This window comes from Passer domesticus, chromosome 4 (genome assembly GCF_036417665.1).
Source record: "Passer domesticus isolate bPasDom1 chromosome 4, bPasDom1.hap1, whole genome shotgun sequence".
NCBI lineage: Eukaryota > Metazoa > Chordata > Aves > Passeriformes > Passeridae > Passer > Passer domesticus.
The window spans coordinates 58,613,166-58,637,996 of record NC_087477.1 but is presented as its reverse complement, the minus strand read 5'-3'; the positions used below and the strand labels follow the sequence as shown (position 1 = coordinate 58,637,996).

Sequence of the window (24,831 nt, the reverse complement as noted above, 5' to 3'; positions counted from 1 at the left end):
GCAGAGCCCCACGGCGGCAGCGCAGCCTGTGCGCCGCGCACGGAATTGCCCCTGGGCCGGCTGCCCTGAGCGCGCTGCCCCCGCCCGCAGCCCGGGGGTCGCCGAGCGGCGGAGCCAGCCGCCCTCCCAGGGCCCCGGCCCGCCGGCCCCAGGCGGCCCCCGCGAGGAGGGGAGCGCCCCGAGGTTCGCCTTACCCGGCTGGTGGAGAGGACCTGCCGGTAGCGCTCCTCCTCCGCAGGCAGGGCAGGGAACTGTTGCGTGGAGAGCATGCTCTGGCTGCTGCTGACCCCTCTCCACTTTGGCCGCCCCCTCACCGTTCTCTACCTCGGTCTCCGACGAACCGCGTCCACCCGCCTCCTCCACAGACACACTTGCGGGGAGAGCTTCGCATTTTGTCTGCTCTGCAGACTCCCCCTCCCCGCTCCTCCACCCAATAATAATAAACCTCCGCTAGAAAGAGCCACATCCCCACCCCTTTCGCACACAAGGCTCTACCCCTTGGGGACACGCAGAGAGACAGCCTACTTGCTAATTTCGCCCTAAAGCCGTCCCCCAGGGAGGGCGGATGGAGTGGGCACAGGCTTTGCGCCCCTCCCCATCCCCCCATCCGGTTAAGGGACGCCTCGTCACGCTGCGAAGGGCTTCAGGTAGCGAGACAAGCCTGAGTCAGAGATGCTGTAAGGGATAAGAACTCTCGGAGTTCGCCCCTCACACCCTTACCTTGGCTCGCCGGGGCCCCGCCGCGCCCTGGCCGGGCCGCCCGGACGCGCACTTGCGGCTGAAGCGATGCGAAGCCAGCCCAGCGCACGGACCCGCAGGCGCGCTCGGCCCGCCGAGTCGAGGCGCAGAGCTCAGAGCAGAGGTTGGCAAGCGTGGGCCAGACTCCCGTGCCCCTTCCCTCGTCCGCGGTTCCCGGGTGGACTTCCCTGCTCTTCATTTTACGTTACGGTCCGGCAAAGGCTTTCCTTTCAACCCAGGGAGGGAGAGTTTCGCGCGGCAGGGACTGCAAAGCTTCCCGTTGTAGCACAGCGGCTGCCCTGTCGCAGCCCGCCCTCTAAGGCTCCAAAGAGAGCTGAAAGAGGGGCTGGCACCGCAGAAGCGAAGGGGAGAGAGCTCCGGCAGGAGGAACCTCCCGGAACCAAGGACAGGTGTCCCCAGCTCCTTCCCCGCAGGAAGGCTCCGGTCCCAGTGCCCTGGCGACCCAGTCTGCCGTGCCCCGTCCCTCCCCGGCGAGGGAGCGCTGAGCGGGAGAACAGCGGCGACCCGACGGCGTTACCCCTTGTCCCCGCGCCGGTCCCGGTCCTGGCCGGCCCCAACGACCGGGAGCCGGAGGGATGTGCTGGTTTTTGCATACCTGTTGAAGCAAAATTCTCAGGCCAAGAGACAAGTGCCGCCTGAAGCTGCAAATGACAGAGCAAATGTCCTACCCCATAAGATACCAGCTTTTAAGACCTGCATTTGATCTGTTTGTGCCCTTGTGTTTGCATTCAAAGATGTCAAGTCTGACTGAAGCCCCGGTCTGTGCACACAACGGAGCTCACCAATACTATCCAGGAATGATGACTCAGACTGCAAAGCCAGCTTGGCCTTGGCTGAGGATGGCTTCAGCTGGAGAACTGTGAATTCCAAGACCCAAGCCAGTCTTGACTCCTAATCTCAAACTAATTTCCTCCGATACAAATGCCACTGAAACTGGAGTTTCACAACGAGATTCAGCTTCACACAAAGAAAGCCTGAGTTCTGGTTTTGTTGGTGATTTTATGGAAATCACTGCATGAGCAACATTTAGCATAAATAATGCTTGGTTGAATCCAGCCACAGTTCCCTCAGAGTATGACTTACTTCTTTCCACACAGCTGCTGTTTAGCCTACCTTACAGCTGAGTTTGATGTATCACAGTTCATATTCATACACTATCCATACCACAGCATATAGACATCATAATGCAGTGTTCAAATAATTCATTAAAATCTAACCATCTTTCCTTATTTGTGGAAAGAAGCATATCTCATTATCTTATAATTAATTTGACTTAATTTGATTTTTTCCCTAATTTTTACCTTGCATTTATTTTACTAGAAAATAGAAAACACTACAGGTTCTTAATTTTCTAATTCTCTAGAGCAACTGACTAATTTACCTGAATAAGAGTAGACAGGAATATAAATATATCCATGAAGCAATGAAAGGGAGCAATTGAAATGCTCATAGATAACAACTGCTGACAGGATGAAACCAAAGCAGAAGAGGAATATCCAAACTAAATGAAAATGAAAACAGGGTCACACATGACCCTGTTCATGGGTGTCCAAACAAGAATGCTCCAACCTAAAGCACACACATCAAGGTTCCACACTTTAGAGCAAGCATCTCTGTGCTCTAACCTCACAACACACAAGCTCATCACTCAGAGAAAGCTGGCACAGGGCAGGTGTGTTTTGGAGCCCGAACTACTGCTGAGACACAAACTCAGAGCTCACTGCTTTAAAGCCACAATCAAACATAGATGCTTTTATGAACAAATTTTGGTGCTACCCACTTAGTAACATTTCCTTCTCTAGTAGTTAAGGTCAGCACAAATGTCTAATAAATCAGCTATATTTCTCCCTGTGAGGCCAAAAAAAATCTACTAAGTCCAGTCCCATTTGTTTCATCTTAATTGACTTCCCCAACCCATACTCACAATTTTGTCAGAGCAGTGACATGAAGGAACACAATTACATAATTCCAGCATTCATCTGAGAAGAATTCTCACTGCCAGAGAAGGGGGCAAAAAGCACACCTAAAACTTGGTCTGCAGCATGTCAGTCATCATTACCTGGGAAGTTAGCTACTTCACTACACCAGTCCTTGAGAACAAACAATTTTTCATGTTGTTTTGATACATTTATTGTATGACTTGGTTTTTACATTAAATTAACACACAAAATGGATTTGATATTGTTACAGGGAAAAATCTTGCCCTAGGAGTTTCCAATCCCAAACATACTGAACAGTTGTAAGAACCCTGGCTCAGTGAAGGGTAAATTGTCACCACAATGCATCCAGAATCAGGAAAAGCCCCAAGTTTTTTTCACTTTACGCATACCTAAATATTCTTAATGTTAAGTCATCATCAGGCTTCTGTCGCTGTAATTTCCCTTCAATAGCAGGTCAGATTATATAATTTGTTTTAATGTATACTGAACAATGTTTTTTTTTGTAAGCTGTTAACATTAAAAATATTTGCTCATTACATTATATAACAGTACATTACATATAAATTGCTATCAAACCCCACCTTCAGTTCAAAATTTCTTTTCTAAAATGACCATCTTTCATTAATATTGAATACAAGGTGATTTTATCTGTACCTTTTACTTCAAAGGTTGTTGACAACATGCAGTTCCAACCAAAGAAAGGCAAAATATTAACCGTAAAAATATTTCAAAGAAACAAACAAAAACCTAGTGATTTATTAAACTGTAGATTGCTTGAACCCCCACATGTTTTTATGCCAAGAAATAAATATCTGGTTCAGCAGGCAGTCCAACAGAGTGCAAATGACTCAGATGGTTGGATAAGATACACAGAACTATTTTGAATAAAATTTCAAAAATAGGTATGCCTTGCATAAGCAAGGTTCAGAAGACATACAAATCCTTTAAGAAAGGGAATATGCCCACTCACACATACGTTTGTATGAACAGAATGAATTTGTATAGTAAAAAAGCATGGCAATCTTTAATGAAGATGATCAATGACAAGCCTTTTCCTCTCCAGTATTTCCCACAAATATGCACAAAAGAATACTAAGAACATCTTCAAACATAGAACAAGTGCAGTTAATTAGTATAACTCGCTAGAGAGAGGTTTCTTTTCTTTGCTGCAGAAGCAAGGATAAACTTCCCATTGTACTTATTTTAAAGCTAGCAGTAAATAGAAAAATTAGTGATAGTCATGCAAGATAAAAGCTGTTTCCACAAAGTTCTCATTCATGTTGATTTCCATATTTCAGCCAGAAAGGTATCTTTTTTGTTCTTTTGGATAAACCATCACATTTTACTTCATCTGAACAAAAATATCTCTCCTTTTTCCATAGTGACAGAAGAGTTACTGACATATGCAGTCACACAATAGCATCACCTCACTCTTGTTAAAGAAAACATACTTATATCTGAAATTATCTTCCAGGATTAATATGATGGAAAAAAGTTAAAGCAACTATATTTACTTTTATATAAGAAACAATGTTTACTTTTTATACTAGAAAATAAGAAATTCAATGGAGATGCAACTTTGCACAGTGTAATTTCAATTAATTCTACAACTTTAAATACAAATGGTCTGACACATAAATAATATGCATCTCTAAAATTTAATTTAAAAACAAAGTACTATAGAATAGCAGCAATCCATGCTAAATATTGCCAAGTTTTCCTCACCTTTCTCCTCATTCACCAAACTTGAGCGAAAAACTGAAAAGAAACTAATTTTATCCCTGTTTTCTTAATCTATGTAATCAAAAACTTCTGCATTTTTGAAGCTTTTCTATTTTATTTCCTTGCTGCTGAATCAGAATTATAATTGCATATCTGTTCAAATTAATACTGGGTCCCTTCACAAGTAAGTCAAAATCAACCAAAAGAGCTTTCAAGCAATATGTAACATTTTCTGCTAACTCATACAAATGGTCCCACTGCTTTTGCAGGAATTGTGATGAAATCATATGCCTGAATTACAGGGGCATAAAACTAAAAAATACCCGTTGGCCATGTACCACATTTTTTGCAGGAGCTTGTAATCACTTTGCAGTAACCTGCAATGCTCAAGTATCAGCAAACAGTTTCTAGCAGAGGTTTAAAAGTTCAGTTTTCTGATTTCCCCATTTCTGAATTGAACTTGCAGTCTCAGCTGAGACTACAGAGCTCCTCTGATAATCCTGAAGCCAGATAAAACCTTCCAGTTCTACCAACCAATACTGATAACCTAAAGCAAGGTATTCAAAAGTGTCAGTAAGAAAATATTTAAACATTTGGAAGTTCAGCTAGATGGTGACTACCAAGCACCATCCAGATAGCTTCAGAACATCATAGAACTGTATTGTTATACTGTCCAATTACATTTTTGCACACCTGTGCAAATATCCAACTCTGACACTTATCCATATGACCAGTCAGATGATACTCTTAGTTTAATTTCAAATTGTTTTTCTGCTGCTGGCAGTTGGGGCAATAGTGAGAATGCAGTCTTGTACCTTAAAACTTCTTCACATCCATGTTCAGCATATGCATCTGTCCACTAAAGGAACTTTTCAGTTAGCTCAATTTTGAGGAAACAAGGGTGGGAAAGAGCAGGGTGAAACAACAAAAAAGCAAACCCCACCATTTGTAAGGGGGGGGGGCACTGTTTTGGTTGTGATACAGCTGAATTGAAAGATAGTTTACATTTCCTTTATCTGAACAAGGCCCCAGAATATGCAAGCCTAAGTGACCCAAGGTTCCCTGTTAGTTGTCATAATTAAAACTGGCGTGAAGCACAGAATTACTGTGTGATACAACAAAGATGAGCATAAGAACACTAACCTTCAATAAACAACTAAGCTGATTTTACAGGAAACATATATTCAATAAAGCATTTTATACTAAGCTATTCTTAAGATTATGAAATGGAGACAAGGAAAAATAACAAGAACAGAAGAGATGTTAACAAATCCCAGTCAAACTATCAGCACTTCAGTGTAGACTAGAATCTACTATTACTTTCAGTGTTTGACTTCAGTTTTGTGCTGTGAATGTAGTAACACAAAAGGTGACATTTCTTCCCTCTACATTTTTCTTAGCAAAGAGTATACATATATAATCTATGCTTATTAAGTTCTGTTACACACAGACTAACATTGTAGGAATAATAGCTACCTAAAGTCCAACTGAGGTATATGAAATATTGAGTTGTTTTCAGTCATTGTAGACCATGAGCCATGCAACCATCACAACAGCAACTCCGAACACTGGCAGCATAATGAGGTTCTTGTACTTTTGCCATGATGATTGTTCAACTTCTACCTCATCCTTTCTTCTCTTATTCTTTCTTCGCCCTTTTAATCTGTTTTCAAAAGCTTCCAGTTCAGCCTAAATAAAGAGAACCACAAGAAGTTGACATTTATATCAGAATTAAAAACAAGGAAACGTGAAGGTTTTAAATAACATTACCAAATAACATTCAATAGAAATAACTGTAAGCCAGGGGAAGTTACACATCTCACAGATGAGATGTTGGCACTACATCCCACAGGTACAAAGCACATTGTTTTCAAGTATTAAACCATTGTTTAGTTTCCTATAAAAATATTGCCAAAAATGCAGCCAACTGAAGTTTTGCATGCTCAGTTTTTTAACTCAGGCTGAAAATATTAAGCTAAAGTAAGATTGTTATTTCCATGAAATATGTTAAAATACATTTTTCTTCCTATTAAAAAACACATTTGCACTTAAGCTATTTTCCAACTTCTATAAGGGCACAGGCTGAAATCTTCAAAGACATTCCCTTGTAATAAAGATGCACTCTGCCAAAAATAAATTAATAAAAACATAAGCAACTAAAACTCTATGCTATTTCCCTCAGTTCTTTATATTTGCATGGTCACTAAATTTTAGATTAATTGATATAATCTTAGATACACACAAAAAATTCCATTTGTTAAGTGTTATAACTTGAACATTTAATCATTCATATGAATATAAGAAGTATATAATATCCTCCAGTAGGAAGCATAGGCCTATGGGCCCAAAAATGGAGCAAAACAATTGTAAAAGTAAGAATGCCAGGCTTCCAACAAAGAATGGTAGTTTCAGGGTCCTGTCTGGAATAAACAACAGGATCTCTGATCCTTGTTCCTCATCCCCCTCCACATTTTTTAAAAAGAGCATCATGAGAATACAGAAAAAACTCATTTGAGTGTATACAAAGCTGAAATAAAACAGGAACTAGGCAGCTAAAATAAAGAGTGAAGACTAGGATGAGGCTCCAGTGAGAAGGTATCTGGTTGCTAGGAAGACCTGAGATAGACTAAAATCAGAAAAAGTCTGATGATTACCTGGATTATTGGTCAAGTTGTTAGGTACCAGAGAAAACATGGGGCAAGGCACTAGGGAGTAGAGAAACCAGATGGAGTGAGAGGAAAAGAGATGGGAGTAGCAGAGCGCAGCAAGGCAGGACTGGCTGGGTAAAAGGCACAAGACTGAGCTGAAGCAGAGGAATCATGGACAGTGAACAGGGACAAAGCCTGACCGTGAGAGGAAATAAATCTATGTGACTACAACACAGTGCTGCCAGGAAGAGGGACTAAGACAATACAGTAGGTGCATTATAAAAACAGGAAAAAGACTGTTTTGAGAAATGGACTGTTTTGAGAGTAGTGGTTCAGCAAATAAAATTTTCATTCAGAACTCAAGGTTGCCTGATGTCTCGTCTTCCTCCACCGACAGCAAATATCTGTCAGTTTCACAAAGCGGCTCTTCCCTTCCTGAGCCAGATACCACTGTTAGCAGGAGAAAGGGACCTATTCTGATGCCTATTCCTTTGTACCTAATAAAGGCAAAAATTGTTGGCACTTCTCTGATGATATGGGAGAAGAGTTCAGACAAAGTCACAGCCTATTTGAAACAAGATTACACTCAACTAGCTAATCCCCCTTAGAAAAGCAAAGTATTTTAATTAAACTATTTTTTAAAATTCAAAATCTGGAGGAGAGGGCAGAGTTTTTATGGTTTTATAGACAGCATGGCAGTATTTCATTTTAAGACAGACACTCAAGTAAAATCTGGGGCTTCTACAGTTACCATACACTTGTGATCGGTACATTTTAAAAGTAGAAAGCTCTATGAATTACAATAGTTAAAATGTAGGGCTCAAACAAAATTATGTAATAGCTATTTAATTGCATTCCTAGTGAACTCTACAAAAACCTGTCTAGAAATAAATATATAATTTAAAAAGCAAAAAAAAAACCAAAACCCACAGAATGAAAAAATATTTGTAGGCACAGAATATGAGAGAGAAGCCATCACTACCTTGAAAAGCTACCTACAGATTTTGTGTAACTGTCACATCCCTGAAGTGTCACCTCAATGACCTCTGAAGTAACGGTTGTGCCCAGTCTTCAAACAAGTTTAACTTTTCAAGCTAGACAAGCCTAGGGTTTTTATTTAGATAAGAACTTTATTACAAGAAATTTATATTCTTTGTACATAAATATACTAAAAGTAAAATGGCATGCATTTATTTGAACTGTACACTCAAAACATTAGTTCAGTGTTGCTCAGGCACTGGATTTTATTCTTTCATGTGTTGTTCATTATATTCTTTCTGCACTGAAAGGAGTAGCATTCCCATGGGAAAATGCAGCTAAATGAATAAAAGTAACAGTGACAAAGTGTATTTACTGAAAGTGAGGATATATTTTTATTAATAGGGGAGGGGAACACTTTACTTTTTAACTTCTAAGGATCCATTAAAAAAAAATATTTGTACATAAAAAAGGGAAAATAACTCTTTCCTACAACTTAGTAAATTACACTTCATGTTCAAGACCCTAACTTCCAGTATTGAAACTCTAAACAGTTAGCTTGAAAATTTAACCAAATCTTTTACAATGGAGAGGGACAGAGAGAGCTTGGTCTGAGTTGTTAAATAATCAAAGTGCTGATCTTTTTTCCACCTCTAGCAATTGTGAAAACCCCGGCCTCACAGGGTGCCTCTGAATTAGAAGCAGAGGGAAAGTCTGGCTGCTTGGGCCACAACACAAAGCCTAGCCAAGCCATCCCTTCGACTAAGAAACAAGTGATTCCATCTGTAAATGGTATTAGCAAAAGTTGCTACCAAATATAGCAAATACTAAAATATAAATGCACAGACTTACTAGAGCACTAATTTGTATATAAAACATTTAACGAAGTATTAATCAAAATAGTTTTAAGAAACTGTGACTAATAAATGAACAGTCTCTACAAAAATGTGCTATTTAAGAAGGTGGTACAAGATGCAAACTTTTGTCAGAAGGGAGTACACTCAAAAATATACTCTTAATGTGACCGAACACCCTACGATAGTGCTGTCCTCCAATTTCCATCAACAGATGGCAGATTATGAGTTCTAGCTGGATGGGAACCAATGTTACATAAAAAGGCTGCAGTAGTTGAGGTTAGTACTTGTATGCAGTTCTAGAGCCTATTTATTACTTACATCTCTTTTTTTTTTTACGGTTTGTTTTGTCCTTTATTTTTTTTACTGTTTTTGTCCTACTGTTTCCTAATACACTAAATAACTAACAACTCTAAGTTAACCTTTTAATAGGGTTCATTATCTTTAGGTGAAGTTTTCCATCCCTGAAGTTGCATCCATACAAAACACATACAGCAGTTGCCATATATTGCATAAAGTTACTACTGTTGGGCTGGAACTGTGAGACTTCAGAGAATGTACGAGTAGAAAGCAATGGTGATGTGACTGCAGAGAGAAACAATCACTGCTGAAGAACCCCACCAAAACCCAGCACACAGTTTCAGAGGAGCCTCCTTACTGAGACTTTACTAGAGGGACTGTAAGTTAAGTGATTTTGAGCAGAAATCATTAGTATTTGGGTGGGATGCCTTCTGGAATGCATAAAAACACTCAGTGCAAGACAAACATCAGCAAATTTGGCTTTCTAGCTCTAGGACTGTAAATGTGTTCTTTACATGTTTAAATGCCCATTAGCACGCTTCAGTACTTAGCTTGCAAAACCCACCTACGGATTTCTCTGCCCAATTTGTTTCAGACATCTGTATGTAAGTTACACTTCCTGACCTATATGCCAGAAGTAACATTTTCAGGGTCAACTTCGAGAACAAGAAGAAATAGAAGAACGGTCTAGGAGTTATATGAGGGAATATGTGCTCAATTCTGTAGACAGCTGAGATATGAATGTTGCAACAAATATTGCAGAATGATCACAAAACAGTGCCTGGTGTTCTGGACAACAGATGAATAACCACGCTTTTCTTGCAGGATAAGCAGACAAGGTTCCCCTCTGACAAACAAAAACATGCCTTGCCAGAGCATTTTAGATGTAACGTTTTCATTAATTGCTTAGAGAACTTAAAAAGCGTGTATAACAGTTGTGACCCACAGAGAAACTGTCTATCCTAATGAGGTTGGGGAAATGGCACACATGGATCAGCTCTGTAAGCATCCCTTGGCCCCTTCCAAGAAGGAAGCAAGCCACTGATCCCTGATAAAAAGAGTGTGACATGCAGGTGAAAACACAAGTGTAAACTAAATACATAGATGCTGTGATAATTGAGTAAAAGAAGTCGGAAGGCACACATCAGACATGGAATATGATTTGGTGTCAAATGCTCACTCAGGCACAGGCACACATGAACTGGCTGGAAGGCATGCAGACTCCAGATGACAAACCTGACCTAGCCATCACCATGTGAGCTTAGAGTGTTTGCCTGAATGTGATCAGTATCAGCACCTCCAGGCAGCTGGCACAGCAGCTTTGTGGATTGCAATGCCAGCCACACACCCTCACCACCAGCAGCAATTACAGCAAATAGATGTTTCTCCCCCACCCCAGAGACCTTGAAGGACAAAGATTCATCTAGCTGTCCTTGTTCTTTCATCATAGGAGGGAGAAGGGGAGCTTCACCGAATATTTAAATCTTGCAGAGGCTATTCAGTATCCTGTAGTGTTTATGCTATATAAAGTGTTTGATTAAAAGAAAGCATACTTACTAGCTTAAAAATAAATTACATTATACAAAGCTATAGTATTACAAAGTTACCATTTTGCACAAAATTATGAAATTGTTTACAAAAATGTGGCCTCAACCACTGTAAATAATTTACAGCACAGAGTATGGTAACAGCTGACAGGAATGACTGTGCATATCACATTAAAAATTATAAATCTTTAATGTAATGTAAATTACATTATTTACTAACAAGAACATGGTGAGGATGATGTGGATGAGGAAGAAGAAAAGCTAATACCTGTTGTCTTCGCTTCTCCTCTTCAAGAGCAGCTTTGGCTTCTGCTTCTTTTATCTGTCCAGACACACAAAGTTATAATAAACTGTTGTAAACAGCAGCTAAACCTATTTTCTTAAGAAGTCATAATTACTCCTATACAATGGCTCACAGCAAAAGCCTGCAAACTTTCCATCATGTGAGCTCCACCATCCAAAAGCCATATGAAAAGAAGCCATGCAAATTGCAATTGATAACTCTATAGAAATATTCTGCAGAGTTCAAGAAAGCAAATTAAATGCTAGAAAGTATTGAGAAAAAAATGGTGCAGAAAAAATTATCAATATGTAAAGATGCCACATATTTGAATCTTAGCACCTTTCATTTTGGTCCTACAATAATAAATAAATGTGAAACCTGAACATATACAAACAACAACAGGCAGAGTGGCTCCCATCTGAAGAGATGCATAACTAGGATTCATCAGGTGACTAACAGGACACCAAATCCTGGAGAGTACACAGATGCCAAACAGGGATAAAACATCAATAATTATTTTTCATAATGCAAAGGCATAAAATGAATTTACCAGGAGGTTGGCTCACAATGGAGGAAAGTATTCTACTCCCACAGAGTATTTGGCTAAATCTAGAATTTCTAGTGCTACAGGACATTTGTAGATGCCAAAAGTTTATGTCAACTGAAAAACAACCAGGCATGCTAATAGGAGATAAATCCAACAAAGGCCATTAGAAAGACACTATCTCACCCTCTTAAGTTCCCACAGGAAGAGCATATGGGAGAAGTTTCTATATCTCCCTTTTTTATACCTTTTCAAGGCTTTTAGCATTGCAATCACTGAATCACTCCCTTAGAAAATTTAAATGTAAAAATCTATTAATAACTTGATATGAAAAAAATCTTGATCCTAGTAGCTGGATGATTTGCATACTAATAATGAAAATAGTTTACTGAATACTGTTTGCACAGGTAGAATTGATTACAAATAATTTCCAATTCAAGAGCTTTTGATGACTAAGGAGAAGGCACACTAGCTCATGCTTTACCACACTGTGGCTCAAACAGCAGGCATTAGGGGCAGGGTCAAAAGCACAGTCCTGTTTGCAGGTTTTCAGACTGATTTTTAAGTTACTAAATCTTGTATCAAATGAAAGCACTACTGAGAATTTCATTCATCTAGATACAATGGCAGAGTCTCTTTAGAAATGTGTGTAAAGGACCTTTTCAGCCATGCACATCTGAAATCTGAAAATCTGGTGTGCAAAAAAATACACAATGAGCCCCCTCATTTTTCACTGACATCTAACAGCAAAACTTCAGCTACAAAAGAGAAAGAGACCTTCAAATGTGGAAAAGAGCAACAGAAAAGCTTCTTTTTACACTGGTGTGGTCATATTTGTAAAAGATACACAGGTATAATGTACGCAGATAAAGGGAACCTTAAATAATATAATTACAGCATGGAAAAACATTTCTGGGGCTATTTCTTCAATAAAATGTACAGGAAAAGACATTCAATTCCTAGGCATCTAGTGAGTAAGAAGTGCTTACTCAATAGGTGCCAGACATGAAAAGTCTCATTAAGAATTAATACACTTCGGTTTTAGAAATTAATGCATGTTTTGAAAATGTGCAAACTAATTTATCTTTGTAAATGTCTGCAGTTTTCAACAAGTTTTTTCCAGTCTGGACACATTAAATAGTAATAGACATAAATAAACCACTTTCATCAAGTGCCTATATTAGTAAACTATTCCAGTATGTCATTTGAATAATAAGTCAACACAGGCTACAAAAAGGCGCCTAGAAATAACTTAAATAAAACTTTATCACTTTATTAAAAACCCCAAAACAAGTAAATACCCATTCTCCTGAGAAGAAGGCACACATAGCTGTGTGGTACCCTCCAGTATGTCTGTGGCATTGCTCACAGCAGAAACTTGTAGCCATTTGCTCACTGCATTAGGCCATGTCTCCCTGTGATTACAATACTGGGGCAGGAAATTGGTAGTAGTATCTGCTCCAGTCAGACAGCACTGACACTGCACCACTCTGAGACATGTTGCTGGGTCTCAGCTCATGCACCCTTAATGTGAGCTCTCCTTGTTTTAGGGAGGGACTCCACATACTATGAACTTATCTTCTTCACATTCTTCCTGGAACTGTTTGTTATAGTTGGGATTCCCTAAAGGAATATCCCAAGAGTTTCAGCATTCAATCTACTTGCAAAGTTGCAGGACTTGGTCAGTGTGGCACTTGTTAGAACTTGTCAATCAATCCTGAAAATCTGAGCAGAAGTTGACTTGTCAGTTTTACCCATTGAGTTCTTGGGTTGTACATTTATCACATCTAATACTTACCTGATAAAACCCAGGCAACTTACACATCAATTCTTGTTGTGCATGTTTTTATTAAAGGTTTATAACAGCAAGGATCATATCAGTCTCTCTGTGTGACAGCAGACAGCAAATTCTTTAATTCATAAAACAGCCAAGCTAGGGAGAAGTCATGTTAACAGCAGTCTAAGTAGTATTCTGCAGTTACTGGAAAGTCTCAATTCTTCCAATATATGATAACTAACACCACGTGGCAGATTATACTCCACTCTGGACAAGCTGAGCAATTGATAACTGCAAAACCTCCACTGGAAAGACAGATCTTACAATGCTCTGTAAAGCAGTCTGAATGTAGTCTTACAGCACTAATGACTATTTTATCATCACTGATCATCACTTGTTCTCAATGAAAGAGGAAAGAATCAGTTCAAATCAATTCAAAGAAAAAAAAAAGGAAAATAACATAAGACTGTTTAAAAATAGTATTTGAGTCAATTAACACCATTCATCAATTCAAGACTAAAAAAATAGCTACTATTCAACAGCACATCCACTTACGTTGCATTTCTGCAGGTACTGCCTTGAGAAATAATATGTTCTTTTTTCTACTTTTCTTGAAGCTCTGAGAAGAAATTATAGCTCCAATGGATACATTACCTCATATGCTTTCCGCTTCATTTCCTTGCATAATGCATCACATTCCAGTGAAACTTGGCCTTCTTGTATCTTGCTGCACTGCACTTCCTGTTAAGTATAATTTGTCTTTTATAATCATTTCCCTATATAAGATTTTAGTTGTCAACTTCTTTGTGAAAATAAAAAAACTTCCTTATTTAGTAAAACATTAGTTTTACATATAAAGCTAATGACTGAATGTTATTTTCATCCTGTAATTATGTATTAAATTGTCCTTTTTTTTTTTCTTCCTTCTAATACACTAAGCTGAAAGGAAGAATAAATCTATAGTCCAGTTTAATTATTCTCCTCTTTCCTCATCTGTTTGCCTTAGACAAGTAAGGTAACTTCTGAACCTTGGCATTTAGAGTGTCAGTAATTTCATATATATTATCTTAACTGGCTTAGATTACACGACACAGTCTGGTCATGGGGGAGAAAATTAAGTCATTCTCAATCATAGTTTCTCCCCTTTTCCTGGTATTGAAGAAATTAAAAAAAGAAAAAAAAAAACAAAGTGGTTATCTGTAAGCAGACGCTGATCAGTTTTAAGTACTTATTCTATATATGTCATCTTTTCTCTTGCTGAGCATCCCACCTGCAAGACTTCTTGGACGCACAAGACATATTTTGGAGAAGCTGAGGACGCTGGGGAACTGCTGGAAGGTTCAGAAGTTAACTGGGTCCAGAAAGGTAATTTGAACATTTTTAAATTAAGATAGATCATGGGGTTTTTTTCCATTAAGACATTACCATTTGTCAAAACCTCATATAAATTTCTGTTGTTCCCCTCATAATAGTGTATAGCTATAGTAAACTTGTTATATTACTTTGTCCTTATCTGTATTAGAAGCTAAGGATGCTGTTGCCCATACTTGCTTTTAGGTTTGCAGCAAAGCTTAATTAATTACATTAGATCATGTTTCACAACATCTGTGCTAATTCCAACTTCTGTACATTTTCCCAATATTGTCATAAAAATGTAATTTTTATTCTCAAATCAATCCAGGTTATCAGAGTATTTTTCTCACAAAGCTGCAAAAATTTAAGTGTGAATGAAGATAAAGCTATTGTAAGTCAGGCAGCTAACATATTTTAGAATTAACAAGATTTTATATACTCCAGTGAATCTTCTGATATAGCAGGCCAGATCTTCAGCTGATGTGAATAACAGGCCCTATTCCAATCTGCAGCATCCACATAATCCATCCATACAAGCTCAGGAACATGAAAAGAATATACTTCATTCAAAAACTGCAGCTTGTAAATTTACCTTTTTCAGTCTCTTACAGAGACATCGGAGTTTAACCTTCTGGCTGCAGTTAAGAGGACAGCTACCTGAATGGCAAATCTCTTTACACCGGTGACCACAGGGCAACTGTAAGGAACAAAACACAATTTAAACTCCCACATCAATAAAGCATTGCAAAATTACCAAGAACCTATGGAATTGGTTTTATTTCAGACACAGAATTTTAACAGAAAACTCATTCAGGTAACTAGTCTTTTAACTTGTAAAATAACTGATTTTTCTTTTCTTTTTTTTGGGGGGGGGGGGGGAATGTTTGCTTCTTATTTACTGGTTTTCAGTTCCTGTAGGATGATTTCTCTTTTATTGGCATAGCTTGATTAGAAAACAATTTCTCCTTTCACATGTTTCAAGAACAGTCATTTCCACAGTAATGTGTACAACAATCACCCTAGCTATCTCTGTGCTAGGGGAATACAAATGGATAAGGTAAAAAAACCCTGAAAACTGAAATTATGTGTACTGTAGCTACTTGTAGATTAGCCAGAGTAATAAAGGAAGAGGAAAGAACCAGAAGCAAAAATACTGCAGAAGAAATCTCCTATTCAAGCATTCTCTGAATTATGCAGAAGTCAAATAAAGGTCACCAAAATTCTTATCATGTCGAAAATAATTTCACAAAATCCTAAATTTCTGCATTTGGCAGATTATCCTATTTCTGCCATCTGAAAGATAAAGAATTTTTTTACTGCCAGTGCAATTTTTAACTTACAAAGAAAATATTATTGTTCATTTACTGTGTAAGAATTGAGTTACTAATTTAAGTATGCTGATTGATAAGAATGTAGCAGTGCTCCCAGCACCGCATTAGATAAAATATGGTCAGGAAAGTAAACAGATTTTTTTCATTGTTAAGAACTTTACTAAAAATATCCCTTGCTCATGAGAAGCCTTCACAATAACAATTTTTCATTTTCAATTACATAACCCAATACTGTTAATAACCAAAGACAGAATCTCACAGAAGACATCTAAGAATTTACATATAGAGAGCTTTAAAGCCCCCAACCAGAAATAGCATTAGACAGTGCTCTTTATCAAAAGTGAAATTTCACCTCTTCACTGTCATCAGAGAATTAACACAAACTGGAAAATGCTCTAAGACATACAATTTTAAGATCTGTTTTTCACATTTATTAAAAATTCAAACAGTATACATACTATATCATCCACAAGAATGAAAACAGTAAGTAAGTATCAAACCCAGGTGGGTACACCTTTGATTAGTAAATCTGGGTCCTCAGAAGTCCATTGGAACTGGCACATCTGAGCTAGTATCGTGAAACACATACCTAAACAGAACATGAATCTTTCAGACTAAAATTACAGAACACATACACATCTTCATGTCCATGTCCAAGCCATTATAGCTACTTTGTGCTTTCAGCTCAGTTTCTCAGTTATTGTTTCAGCACATTTCATACAGGACTAGAAGGAACCTTTAAGTCACTATGTTCTGTCCTGAAATCCAGTCCTACTACAGGCAGGTACCTCACATATCCTTCCAGAACTGGATGAACACTTACTGTGGAAACAGTTCCCCATTCTGAGCCTATTCTACTGTTTCACTAAGGAGGGTGCTCCATGAGGTCACTACACTAAGCAAGAGCTTTTTTGAGTTTCCTAGGTTTGTTCTAGCTAGTCTAAGCTGCAGTTTTTATTCTCATATTGAAGTATTTCTGTCTTTTCTTAAAAGGCTCTTTATTATGACAGTATTGCCTTAATTGAATTTCAACTATGTTCAATGTTTCTTGAATACACAGCCAGAACTGCATGTAATATTTCAAGTGACATCTCAGCAAGGACTTTGTACAATGCCTTAATTCCACCTCATTCTTAGTAGAGTATGTTCCCCAAAACATCTTCAGCTCTCATTGCCTTTCTCTCCAGCTAATCATGCTGTGAAAATAAGAATATCTGCTGTTTCCTGGGAATTTATCATAATGTACAGTCTTATTGTTTTGGGGTTTTTTTTGTATTTAATAACATGACCCCAATACATGTGTTATACAGATGCACTTCCTCAATTCTCATATACTGACAACACCCCACAACTTTTCAACAGAAAATTACAATGTTTTTACTGCCAAGGTCATTACTGAAAACAATGCAAAGTTAAGTGTCAGTTCAGTCATTGGAAAATCTTCCTTATTGTTAATATCTCTTGCTCCATCTTTTTCTTTAGTTTTGATGTTGTTTTGGGGGAGGGAGTTGGGTGGTTTTTTCAAAAGATAATCAAATACAGTTGTTTCTTTTAGCCACCTTCATGCTGGTATTAACCCCCTCCTGTATCTGAACTAGATAGTCACTAAGTAGCACTGACTCACTCACTCAGCTGAAGCCATATGCAGCAGATCTCACCTACTCACTTTATCTGGAGGGAAAAATACATAAATTGGTCACCTTATCAAAGAAGGAATCTAGTTTTTTTCAGGCACAACTGATCATCAGCAAATATTTTTCTCTGAAATCTAATAATTATTTTGCCTCATTTTGAAAATATGAGGGGAGAAGCTCGTCTAAGCCTTGGATGCTACCAAGGCAAGACTGCCGCCCAGAACTTGGAATCTGATGGCTGGGTCTCCTCACAACTGACCACAGTAGCAAAACCCATTTGCTACTGCATGAACACTGTCTCCTAGCTCCCCACACAAGAGCTTCAGACACAGTAACTCCATTTAGTCTCACCTGCAAGTCACCTCATGCTGGCTGGAACAAGCCATGGCTATTACTTCCAACTTACTCTTTCATAGTAAATAGGCACATTTTCATTAATAGTGTCAAAGCCCAAATAGTAGTGTTCTAAATGACATGTCAGAGCTGCAAATTCAAGACAGTAACCCTCACCTCGACCTCTAAGTGCTACTGCAATAAAATTCTTTGACACCATTAAACCAAAATATTTATAGCACAGGAGTATGTTTAATCCAACACTGAAAAGCAAATGCACACAGTTCAGTCTCCCTGCCAGCTTTTTCCTTATCCTATATCTCTGTGTGGGGAACTTTCTTCTTACTCCCTCCACTGTAAAACCAAAACTAAAAAAATTATCAAGACAAGCTGTGAAATGAATGGCAAAACAACAATTCCCCATGATAGCAGAAAACAAAAGCAATCATTCTGCTGCTTCTGCTGGATAAAAAATATAATGGGAAAGGATTTTTTTTCTGCTTGTTTTTAAGTGTCAGTGCTGAACTACTTGGTGCTGAAACAGAAAGTGTGTGTACCCTTTAGATCCTTTGCTACTGTATAAAATCTCTTGTCAATAGCTTCTGAACTAATGTCCAAATTGGACAGGCTTTATGTTTGATATGGAAAGGCCATTAAAAGAAGGGGTTTAATCCACAGCTCTGAAAAAAAACAACCAAAAAATGTTCTACAAATATTTTTTCCATAAGCAGTGCATTTAAATCTTAACATTATACCTGATGATGATAAACTCTGTCAACACTTGTGGAGGCTTAAGTGAACTCCAACAGAAGGTAATACACACAACCTGTTAATACACATTTGATAACACAGAAAAGAGCCTGGTACTAAAGAAAATAGCACTTTTGAGCACCGATCCCAAAAGCTAAGTACAAAAGAGAATTTTACTACTTCCAGAGACAAAACTAAATTTTTACAATCCACACACATGTGCAGTGTGTGTTTGCAGAATAAAACTTTATTTCCAGAATGCTTAATTAGTTCAATGCATTAAAAAACTCAAAAGGATTTATCATAATGGAGTCATGTATTTCACATCAAGACAAAAGAAGAGTGCAGAGTAAAACTACAAAGCATGTCTATTTTGTCAAAAAATACTAACTACATGGAATTAAGTATTAAATACAGATTCACATATACTGACAGGAAGACATAAACAATAAAAACTGATAGACTTAAAATTTCTATGTAAGAATTGTCTCAAAACATCTGCAGGCATGATCATAAGAATTTAATCACCCTGATTAAGAAAAAAAATAAATTTCCTTCAACAGGATATCTTGTTATTACTACCAAACAAAAGAATTAACTTTCTAATTAAAATGTCTCATATATAACAGCTGTTGCAGCACTAAAGACACTGCTTCTCCCTAAAGCAGAAAGGAAATGTCAGATGTACTACGCAACGTGGGAAGTTACTTTTTTAGTTTTATAGTGCCATAGCCAAAAGAAAAGCATGAAACTTCTCAAGTTTTTCAAGTTTCTGTAGGATTTTTTCAAAGGACCAGACAATATAATTTGGTTTTCTTTATCCCCAAATGTACTATGGCAACTGTAAAACAAATATGGTAGCTGTCCTACCACTGTCTACTAATACTGTGTACTGCAATTTCCATTAACCAAAAACATCTCAAAATGACAACCGCAGTAAAATACTGCAGTCTACTGAACCTAAGTTACACTATGGTAAGCTAGGAGTGATAATGCACACTGATTTATAGGAAACATCAACTTCACTGAGCTCTGCGAATGACCCAATGTCAGCTCCTGACATGGAATAACAAAATCCTCAAGAAACACTGATTTGAAATTTACTTGAGGCTTCCAGAACTACACACAAAAACACTTCCAAAGTAGTTTCGGTCAGACATTTTAGATCTGCAATCTGTAAATGCTCTGAATTCAGTAGTCACATACATCTTATCTCTGGCCAAGTTGTTTGTAAGTTCTTGTCTCACAAGACAAAAACTTAAAAACAACAAAATGGGCTTGGCCTGTATTTTCTGGGGAGAGGTGGTGGTGGGAGTGGCAGGGTAGTGTCTGTTAGGCTGCCACTTCAAATTGTGTTTATCAATGATTCCTTCAAAAGAGAACTATCAGTATAATTTGTATTATAATACAGGTATCTAATTTTCTCAAAGCTGCAGAGATATATTTTGTTTATAAAACAGAAAAAGACAAAACATCCCTAGAACTGTTAAGTATTCAGAGAAATGGAACAGATTTTTTAGACAAAAAATAGTAAAAACCCCATACAGTACCCATGTAGTTACCAAAGTAGGATTTGAAGAAAGTAGAAAAAACTGTAACACAAAGATATGAACTACCTGAAGCAAGAAGGTACCAATAGCTAGTAACTTCAATATTTCATGAAAGACAGTAAGGGCTACAGCTAGCATCACAGGAAAGGAAGAACATGCATTTTTCCATCAATTACAGTAAAACAATGCTCTGGATAGCAGATGCTAGAAAAAAAACCCTTATTTTCCAAAGCATTTAAAGAGTAAGAATTTTAGAATTGCTTCATAAAACTAACATAAATTCTGTTGCTGTACTCCTTATTTCACATCCCACCAAACTAAGTAAAAAACACATTATCTGTGGAACAGGGCAATTCTGAACTGCAAGCTGAAGTTTGGGGCCACTGCAAGGTGCATTTTAAATCCCAGACTAAGTCTAGGGAATATGTTAAGAGAACTCACAACAGTTATATTAATCAAAGTCAAAGATGAGCTATGGGAAACAAAAGATTCTTTGAAGAGAAGCTGAAGTACAGAACATATTGTTCATGATAAGAGATTGCAAGCATTCTTGAAAATACAGAGAAGGAAGCTGTGGGGCAAATAAAACCAAAGTAACAGAGAAAGACATGAAAGGACAAAATTAAGAGATAAATGGACAAATTAAGTAATATCTCAAAGTGTTCCCCCACCAGGAAGTGAGCTTTCAAACATCCAGATAAAAAAAATTGTGACAGGAACATTCATATACAGAAAAAAAATCCATCAGATAGGCATCTACAAGGGCAAAAAGCAGAAGACGTAAGTATGTACAGAGCACAGACTTCTGGTTTGGGTTAACACGATCTTGTCTGAAAAGCAGAGGATCACACACTGTTGGGAAAGCAGAAGGAATCTTGTAAATTTTTGTATTTAATCAAAATAATAAAAAAAATGTTTCCTAATGAAGACAAGGACTCAAATTTGAAGTTTCTGACACTGGATGATAATGAAATCCCTCCTTTTCCACTTTACACATTTTCTAACCTTCCACTGGAAAATGGAGTGAAGAAAGAGCTGTCACTCTCAGCACAATTAATGACAATGAAGGAACAAACATAAAATACTAAGTAATGCAAGGATTTCTGAAAGCACACAAGCAGCACTCAACTGCAGCACTGGGAGGAACAAGGACAAAGTCCTCTGGTCCATCCCTCACATCCAGCTGTGGGTAACACTGCTGCAAGACAAATCCTGAAACATTTCTAAGCTGCTTCGGATGAAAATTCTCCAACCAGCTCATGCTCTGTTCCACAAAGTTTATTACTTAAACATAGCATTGAACAGAAATCTTCTTTACTGATGCTACTGCCTCATAGTCTAAGTATCATGTAGTAAGGATATTATTCTTTTCTTCTTCACAGCAAACCTTTAGATGCACCCAGATACAGAAGACTAACTGGCTTGTCTTCCATTTTACACTATTTAACATTTATTTCACTCATACACCAGGGCATTATTATTTCATCTCATTTATTAAGCATAAAATCCCTTAGCCTCCAAATTGCACAGACAGGGGTTCTAAACCTGCACTTACAAGAGAATAGCAAGCACAATTCTTAGCATTTTTCCTAATCAAACAGCATCTTATCATTTATGAGATATAAATTGATGACCAGTTTTTAACCATGGAAGAGGACATACTCTTCCACATTCAACCTCATCTGCATGTTTAAACATCCAAGCCGTTAGTGCCTTGGAGACAAACCTCCGTTCCTTTAATATAACCCTCCCAGTTGACAGCAATATATTAATAAATGTCCTTCAAGTACAGTTCACTAACCACCTTCACATCTATAATTTACCATATTCACTTAGACTAAGCTTCTCTAGTTTGCTTGGCCTATATTCACAAAATTCCACATGCCCATCAACTCAAGTATTTCTTTGTTAATATGGCTTACCTCTTTTGGACACTGATTTCTGCAGGAAATAAGAAGCTCCTTTTCTTTTACATCAGCACAAGTTAGTTTTCTGTAAAAGGAAAGATGTATTTGTGTTGAAAAACAAACAAACAATTTAAAAACAACAGAAGTCAATGCAATGAGGGGTGCATTTTCAGTATATTTCACTGTAAATAAAAGTGGACTCATTTGTCCACATTCTGTGTGGCTAATATAAACTGCCCTGTTTTACAGACAAACCCACACAAATTTACAGGACTTGAGGTACTTTAAAGAAAATGAACAAAGACAAATATACTTGCATATGATTAATATTTTCAGAACAATCCACAAGTTCCAGCTTACATTTCCTGAAGTCTAGCTTAACGTCTATCCACACCCACAAATGATTAAAAAGGTGTACAAATTGAAAGACTAAGTAGTTTTTCAATTAAAATAGCTAGAAATTGAAAGACATTAACTGCAAAGACAAAGGCCTTTTATACTAACTATATTCATTTTAACACTTGTATAAAATTATTCTTTTCATGCTCTAAAAGAAGCACATTTGGAGCAAATTTTATGTTTTATATTTGCATAATTCAAAGGATTATGTGCATTATAAAACAATTTCTGGTCATGAGACTTCATGCATTTATAGCAATTTTAGCAGCAATACCAAATAAAATGCTTGCAAAATTTAAATAGAAAAACCCATTATCTTAGAAATTATAATCAAGAGAAATTTTATAAATTGCCATAAGAGTAGCTCCCATCCCCAGGCATTTCAAATTATTTCCAGTTAATAGCATTCTAATGAAAAGCTGGGTTGTGTTCTGACACTTACAAGCATTCAATATACAGTACTGATAGTTTGCAGTGACACTTTATTTTAAGCATCTGGAGACATGATGGGCAATCCCCAGGATGACAGGGCAAAACACATCGGTGAGGACAGCCAGCTGGCCGGGGCTTGGTGCACTCCTCTTCACACTGTGAACATTCTGGACCCGCCTAACAAAATTAAAACAAAGTACTAAAGAAAATGCCAAGCATTTGTTTTGTGAAGTGTCATTAACGACCTGTTACACAGAAGAAAGAATTGGGGTGTTTTTGCTATGAGAATCAAGTTATTCAGTAAGATATTTCACAATTATTCACAAGAATAATTATTAAAATATGTTTTTTAAGAGAAAACCAGAAATGCCAGTGTTTGTCAGTCAAAGAGAATTTTATTTTCCCTCCTGGGCATAGAAGAACCTCCTTAAAATTAGTGCTTTGGAAGTGACCACAACCCCTATTAATTCTCTAAGGAAAACCGTTAGAAAAATAAGTCATTACATATTCAAAACCAACTTATCCCACTCAACATGTTCTTGTAATGTCTGAGTCATTACATACTACCCTCTAATACAGGGGTGGAGGGATTGGTTTGCTTGATTTTAAGAAGCAAACTTTAAGTCATTCAATTTCCATACACATATGATATTCTGTATAATCTTCCAAAAAGGATTATTAACTTGAGAATATCCCAGGAAGTGCCTAAGGTCTTGCTTCTACTCCACAGACTACACAAGTCTACCAGAGCTGTGATGACACTCCATTCCATGTGATGCGATCACTGGCACAAGGTGATGAACAGCACAGCACAGTAAATAAAACTTAATTTCTACTCATATTCTTAACAGCACAGCACAGTAAATAAAGCTTCATTTCTACTCACATTCTTAACAACACTTCCAGAACCCTAGTCTGCAACCAAATAGACCCAGACAGACTGACATGATTTATCAGCTGAACCTACACAGCACAATATTTAAGGCCCACTATCACATTCAATGTTTAGTTTTCAAGAAGTCAGCCAAAGCAAAGCAAATTTATCCAGGAATGAAGCTACAAAAGCTTCCCCAAAAGGACTATTCCAACACCAGTGTTCCACTTTTTGCTGTTCAAAATAACAGCATAAGAATTTTAAGGTTTTAATAGTTTTTCCCCAGTCCCCTTTCCGTCTCCTTCTATAGCTGAACAATTTTTGCTGAAGTTTAAAAAGAAACCTTTGTACAATGATTGTTTACAAATATTAACTCAAAAAATTCAAACCTAAGAAAAACAATAGCAACTGAAACCATTTTAAAAACTGTCATATAATATTTAACAGTAGGTAAAAGTAAACAGCTGGCCTTTCTGCAACATTTTTCTAACACAACATGCAGAACAAACTGAAATTCCAGACAGAAAAATCACTACTCAGACATATAAGCCAGAAATTTAATCAGCCCTGACTACATTTAGTCTACCAAAACAACAGAACAAAAGCTCTAAAGGTCAACACCAACTTGAGTTCATAAGAATTGAAGAAAATCAAGAAATGAGATTTACCCATGCTTTGCAGGTACACAGACTCCCATTCTTCTGAGAATGTACTGCCTCATTCAAAATGGAGCTAGGAATAGTCCTGACTCATTCACATTTTAATTAGCTTAACTGAAGCAGCAGGCAGGCAGCCTCTTATAGTCAGGCCTGGGGATGCTTAACTGTCAACTCTCCCTATCTACTGATGTCACTCTGTTGCTGCAAGTTCTGTTCCACCAGCTGCACTAACAGCCCATACTCCTCAGACAAAATTT

The 24,831-nt window shown here is 37.7% G+C and overlaps 2 protein-coding genes across 4 annotated transcripts in view; both read right to left on the bottom strand.

Annotated features, from left to right (window-relative positions):
• Window positions 1-331, bottom strand: part of CORIN (corin, serine peptidase) — a 119,427-nt gene extending 119,096 nt beyond the window's left edge. The window contains exon 1 of the mRNA XM_064418245.1: window positions 195-331. Within this exon, the coding sequence (XP_064274315.1) occupies window positions 195-269 (75 nt within the window). The 5' untranslated portion in view covers window positions 270-331. The remainder of the gene's footprint in view (window positions 1-194) is intronic.
• Window positions 332-2,873: 2,542 nt separating this feature from the next.
• NFXL1 (nuclear transcription factor, X-box binding like 1) overlaps window positions 2,874-24,831 on the bottom strand; it is a 45,644-nt gene continuing 23,686 nt past the window's right edge. For all 3 annotated transcript variants that reach the window (XM_064418240.1, XM_064418238.1, XM_064418239.1), the window contains exons 17-22: window positions 23,052-23,218; window positions 22,226-22,295; window positions 15,298-15,402; window positions 14,007-14,093; window positions 11,017-11,070; window positions 2,874-6,110 (exon numbers count right to left, since the gene is read on the bottom strand). In XM_064418240.1, coding sequence (XP_064274310.1) covers window positions 5,937-6,110; window positions 11,017-11,070; window positions 14,007-14,093; window positions 15,298-15,402; window positions 22,226-22,295; window positions 23,052-23,218 — 657 coding nt within the window. In that variant the 3' untranslated portion in view covers window positions 2,874-5,936. The remainder of the gene's footprint in view (window positions 6,111-11,016; window positions 11,071-14,006; window positions 14,094-15,297; window positions 15,403-22,225; window positions 22,296-23,051; window positions 23,219-24,831) is intronic.